At 45.0% G+C, this 6,366-nt stretch overlaps 1 protein-coding gene across 1 annotated transcript; it reads left to right on the top strand.

The window, feature by feature from the left end:
* The first annotated feature begins 4,522 nt into the window (after window positions 1-4,522).
* On the top strand, window positions 4,523-6,061 carry LOC108304212 (cytochrome b-c1 complex subunit 2, mitochondrial-like). Its single transcript, XM_037738383.1, is given in 2 exon segments — window positions 4,523-4,585; window positions 4,587-6,061. Coding segments are annotated over 2 exon segments (1,362 nt in total). The 5' UTR covers window positions 4,523-4,537; the 3' UTR covers window positions 5,901-6,061.
* Window positions 6,062-6,366: the final 305 nt, after the last annotated feature.

Raw genomic sequence — 6,366 nt, 5'->3', positions numbered from 1 at the left:
AATTAGAAGATTACAAGTGGGAAGAAATTTATATGTTCCCCTTAATGTTTGATTAAAGACAAACATTTATCACTATACAAAGGCTGCCAAAACTTTCCCAAACTGTAAAAAATAAATCATTAGAGGCCGGGCATGATGGTTCATGGCTGTAATCCTAGCACTTTGGGAGGCTGAGGTAGGTGGATGACTCAAGCCCGTGAGTCCAAGACTAGTCTGAGCAGTGCAGCAAAACCCTGTACCAAAAATACAAAAACTAGCCAGTCTCATAACCCGGTTTTTAAATAAATAAAAATTTGAAATAATTTTAAAAGTAGCCATTAGAGATATGGTCATTTGAGGTTTCCTTAATTTTTGCTCACAGAAAATCTTTCCGTCATCAGTTCTAAGCCACCTGGTTGCCTCCTGATGTGACCTTTCTGTTCCATTTTGCCTAAAGTTATTGACTTTTTATTTGTAATACTTGGTATGTTGGATCACGATCAGATGAGTTCCTTGTCTCATTTATCTCTGTAAGTTTACCATCCAGCAGAAGGTTGGGGTCACTGAGTGGGTTAATAATATTTATTAAATGAATACTTCCAGGAAAGAGAGTATGTCTATCTACTGCCCAGCAACAGAATACTATTCTGATATTCTGTCTCCTGAAGTGACCACTCTTGGTTTTATAAATAATGGCTTTTATAAATAATAGATTCTGATTTTCAGAATCTTCAAAACAGATCTCTTTTAAGTTTCCAGTAACAACAACTCTGTGCTTATTCTATTACTAATATTACGATTTATAAAATGACAATAAGCGATTGAGGTCAGGTGTCCTAAAAGCAGAGCCTGAGACCAGGATTGTGGTGCCCATAATTTATTGAGGGACTGCTTGGAGCAGAAGAGTGAGGGAGTCAGGAAGGGGTTGGGAAGTTGGAGGGCAAGGTCATGGTCTCGGCTGGAAGCGACTGCAGCCTGATCCCTGGGGAGCATTGGAGCATGAGTCATACCTCAGAGTTGGTTTCACTTTGAGTCAGGGTCTCTGTCATCAAGGCTGGAGTGCAGTGGTGTGGTCTTAGCTCACAGCAACTTCTGCCTCCCAGGTTCAACCAATTCTCCTGCCTCAGCCTCCCGAGTAGCTGGGATTACATGCACCTGCTACCATGCCCAGCTAATTTTTGTATTTTAATAGAGGTGGGGTTTCACCATGTTAGCCAGGCAGCTCTCAAACTCCTGACCTCAAGTGATCTGCCCATCTCAACCTCCCAAAGTGCTTTGATTACAGGTGTGAGCTATGAGCCACTGAGCCTGTTTTTTGTCTTTTTTTCAACAGAGTCTGGCTCTTTTGCCCAGGCTGGAGTGCAGTGGTGCAATCATAGCTCACTGCAGCCTTGATCTCCTGGGCTCAGGCGATCCTCCCACCTCAGCCTCCCAAGTAGGTGAGACTGTAGTCTCCACATGCTGTCCAGGCTGATCTCAAACTCCTGGTTTCAAGTGATCCTCCCACTTTGACCACCTTCCAAAGTGCTGAGATTACAGGTGTGAGCCACTGAGCCCAGCCTAGTTTTATTATCTTTGTTTAGCCCATGCCTCATTTGGGCTTGAAAAAAAAAATCCCACACCATTCTTTAAATCTGGGTTTCTAGCCTCAGTATTAGTGACATTTTGGGCTGGATAATTCATTACTGAAAGGGACTGTCTTTCCCATTACAGGACGTTGAGTAGCATCTCTGACATCCTGCCACGTAGCAGTAGGTGGCAGTAGCACCCAGGTCTCCCAATGCCTGACAACCAAAAATGCCTCCAGACATTGTTGACCATCCTGGGTGGGGCCAGAGGTGGGAAGGTAGGGGGGTGGGGGGTGGGGGTGGGAGGTTAGGGGTGGGGAAATGGGTGGGGGGGTGGTAAAAATACCCCTCCTTGAGAACTCCTGCCTTAAGTAGCCTTTTTAATTGAAAGAAATTAAGCATTGTATCTAGAAGCAAATCAGAATGATGACATTTTAAAGACATTTGTTTCAACACAACTTTAAACATTCAGATCCATCCCCCTCAGGAGATAGATCACCACCAGCCCTGAACCTGCTCCAATTGAATATGTTACACTATCACTTATCTAGAAGAAAAGAAAAGAAAGGCTCATGCCTGTAATCCCAGTGCTTTGGGGTGGGCCAAGGCAGGTGGGTCACCTGAGGTCAGGAGTTCAAGAGCAGCCTGACCAACAGGTGAAACCCTGTCTCTATTAGCCAGGCATGGTGGCACATGCCTGTAATCCCAGCTACTCACGAGGCTGAGACAGGAGAATTGCTTGAACTCAGGAGGCGGAGGTTGCAGTGAGTCAAAATCGTGCCATTGCACTCCAGCCTGGGCAACAAAGAGCAAAACTCCGTCTCAAAAAAGAAAAAATGAAAATGTTCCACACTCACCACCTATCAGAAAGGTTGTGCTCTTAGCCATAGCTTCCCCAACTTCTGATAACAGAGAGGGAGTTGTAGAGTATAATTTCCTACTTCTCAGCTCGGTGGCTCACTCCTGTCATCCCAGCACTTTTGGAGGCCGAGGCAAGTGGATCACTTGAGGTCAGGAGTTTGAAACCAGCCTGGCCAACATGATGAAACCCCGACTCTACTAAAAATTCAAAAATTAGCTGGGCATGGTGGCAGGCGCCTGTAATCCCAGCTATTCTAGAGGCTGAGGCAGGAGAATCACTTGAACCTGGGAGGCAGAGGTTGCAGTGAGCTGAGATCATGCCACTGCACTCCAGCCTGGGTGACAGAGTGAGACTCCATTTCAAAAAAAAAAATAATATAAAATAAAAAATAATTTCCTGTTTCTCAAAGACTCTCAAGGGTTTCAAGAGAGCCACTCTTTGTTGCTGTAATTTCCGTCGTTCAACCCAATGTCGAATTAAGGGCAGCATCATGAATACAAAATTCTCAGCCTGGACAATATGGTGAAACCCTGTCTCTACAAAGAGTATACATTAGCCAGGCATGGTGGCACTTGACTGTATGAGTCCCAGCTACTTGGGAGACTAAGGTGGGAGGATTGCTTGAGACTAGGAGATGGAGGCTGCAGGGAGCTGTGACTACACCCCTGCACTCTAGCCATGGTGACAGAGTGAGACCCTATCTCAAAAAATATTTATATTCTGCAGGACAGAATTCTCTGGTCACACAATTGTACATGGTAACCATCAATAAAAAAGAGGCAAGGGCCGGGTGTGGTGGCTCATGCCTGTAATCCCAGCACTTTGGGAGGCTGAGGTGGGCAGATCACTTGGGACCAGGAGTTCAAGGACAGCCTGGTCAGCATGGCAAAACCCTGTCTCTACTAAAAATGCAAAAAATTCTTTGGGAGGCCAAGGTGGGTGGATCACGAGGTCAAGAGATCGAGACCATCCTGGCTAACATGGTGAAACCCTGTCTCTACTAAAAGTCCAAAAAATTAGCCGGGCATGGTGCATGCCTGTAGTCCCAGCTACTCGGGAGGCTGAGGCAGAAGAATTGCTTGAAACCTGAAAACGGAAGTTGTAGTGAGTTGGGATCGAGCCACTCTGTCTCAAAAAAAATAAGTAAATACATAAAGTTATCTGGGTGTGGTGGCACACACCTGTAGTCCCCAGCTACTCAGCAGGCTGAGGCAGAATCGCTTGAACCCAGGAGATGGAGGTTGCAGTGAGTTGAGATTGCACCATTGCACTCCAGCCTGGGTGACAGAGCAAGACTGTGTCTCAAAAACCAACAAACAAAAAACAGGCAATGAGATGGAACATTGCTGATCTTGAGGTATTCATAACCTGAGCCAGAAACCATAATGGCAACACAGCATGCTTGGCAAAGTGTTTAAAAATATATTAATAAAATCAGAACCATAGAAGTTAAATTTTAACACGTGCTGCTCCGTGGTAGGTAAATGACAGGACGGGCTAATAATATAGTAAAATAGGAAAATTTCAGTTCCAGATTGTTAGGTCTTGATCTGCTAAGTGAAGTTGCTTTTCTTCCCTTTTTCACCATTCAGAAATGATATCAAAATGGGTTTTTCTAACACTAGACCTAACCTTGCCTGTTGCAAGCAGATGTGTGAATATTGGAGTTTTGCATTTCTCAATTCCTTAGTCTCTAAGGGCTCACTTTTTCCTAGAACTGCAAGCAGCATGTTGCCAGGCTGATCTCACCCCCAGCAGAGATGCCCAGTCCCCCCCCCAACCTCTGTCTCTCACAGGTGAATGCACAGCTTTCCTGATATGCCACACTAACCTAATGTCATACTTTGGGATAGACATGAACTATCTCATCTATTTCCTAAGTGTTAAATTTGAGGTTTGCACTGATGTTAGGGAAACGCCATGGTCTTTCCAAAGAAATGACTGGATTTGAGAAATTTCAGATGTGATGGCATGAGGAGGAGACTGGAGGAAGGGGCTAAGTAACTTCTCCTAGGTCTAGTAGAAGTCCTCACTTGAGTCTCTGGGACTCCTAAGTTCCAGAAGTAACCACAGTGCTTATAGAATCACATGTCTGGGCAGTGACCGTGGGTCAGAACAATCTTGAATCATGAAGCTACTAACCAGAGCTGGGTCCTTCTTGAGATTTTATTATCTCAAAAGTTGCGCCCAAAGTTAAAGCCACAGCTGCACCCGCAGGAGCACTGCCACAACCTCAGGACCTTGAGTTTACCAAGTTACCAAGTGGTGTGGTGATTGCTTCTTTGGAAAACTACGCTCCTGTATCAAGAATTGGTTTGTTCATTAAAGCAGGCAGTAGATATGAGGACTCCAACAATTTAGGAACCACTTATTTGCTGCGCCTTGCATCCGGTCTGACGACAAAAGGAGCTTCATCTTTCAAGATAACTCGTGGAATTGAAGCAGTTGGTGGCTTATTCAGTGTGACTGCAACAAGGGAAAACATGGCTTACACTGTGGAATGCCTGCGGGGTGATGTTGATATTCTAATGGAGTTCCTGCTCAGTGTCACCACATCACCAGAATTTCGTCACTGGGAAGTAGGTAACATTCAGCCTCAGCTAAAGATTGACAAGGCTGTGGCCTTTCAGAATCCACAGACTCATGTTATTGAAAATTTGCATGCAGCAGCTTACCGGAATGCCTTGGCTAGTCCCTTGTATTGTCCTGACTATAGGATTGGAAAAGGGACACCAGAGGAGTTACATTACTTCGTTCAGAACCATTTCACGAGTGCAAGAATGGCTTTGATTGGACTTGGTGTGAGTCATCCTGTTCTAAAGCAAGTCGCTGAACAGTTTCTCAACATGAGAGGTGGACTTGGTTTATCTGGTGCAAAGGCCAAATACCGTGGAGGTGAAATCCGAAAACAGAATGGAGACAGTCTTGTCCATGCCGCTCCTGTAGCAGAAAGTGCTGCCGCAGGAAGTGCAGAGGCAAATGCATTTAGTGTTCTTCAGCATGTCCTCGGTGCTGGGCCACATATCAAGGGGGGTAGCAACACCACCAGCCATCTGCACCAGGCTGTTGCCAAGGCAACTCACCAGCCATTCGATGTTTCTGCATTTAATGCCAGTTTCTCAGATTCTGGACTCTTTGGGATTTATACTTTCTCCCAGGCCGCAGCTGCAGGAGATGTTATCAAGGCTGCCTATAATCAAGTAAAAACAATCACTCAAGGAAACCTGTCCAACACAGATGTCCAGACTGCCAAGAACAAGCTGAAAGCTGGATACCTGATGTCAGTGGAGTCTTCTGAGGGTCTCCTGGAAGAAGTCGGGTCCCAGGCCCTAATTGCTGGTTCTTACATGCCACCATCCACAGTCCTTCAGCAGATTGATTCAGTGGCTAAGGCTGATATCATAAATGCCACAAAGAAGTTAGTCTCTGGCAAAACGTCAATGGCAGCAAGTGGAAATTTGAGACATACTCCTTTTGCTGATGAGTTGTAATACTGAAGCACACATTACAGGAGAGAGCTGAACATTCTCAGCCCAGAGCAGCAAATACATGAAAGTCAGAAGTCTCTAACATTTGTCTTTTTTCCAGTGAAGTAAAATAAGGCATAAATGCAGGCAATTATTGCCAGCATTATTTATGACCTAAAGTCAATAAAACATTCTACTTAAGTGTTAAAAAAAAAAAAAGAATCACATATCTATGGCTCCTTGGCTCTGTCCTCTTCTCTCTGAAAACTGACCAATCCTAGCCAACGAACAGGGCACAGGTACCCTGAATGAATCTCCCAGATCTACTCTCCAAGTCTCTTCATTCCAAGGCTTAAGAGAAAATCTGGTTGGTTTTGGGGAAAGTTGATGGATGGACCCCTTGTGGGTTAGGTGTCCACACTGGAACTGTAGGCTATGGCCAGTGCATATGAAGTCATGTGGCACCTTTTAGGCGGAAGACAAAGTTGTC

This window comes from Cebus imitator, unplaced genomic scaffold, assembly GCF_001604975.1.
Source record: "Cebus imitator isolate Cc_AM_T3 unplaced genomic scaffold, Cebus_imitator-1.0 Scaffold53, whole genome shotgun sequence".
NCBI lineage: Eukaryota > Metazoa > Chordata > Mammalia > Primates > Cebidae > Cebus > Cebus imitator.
Note: the sequence above shows the minus strand (reverse complement) of the source record. Positions and strands in the feature narration are given on the sequence as shown.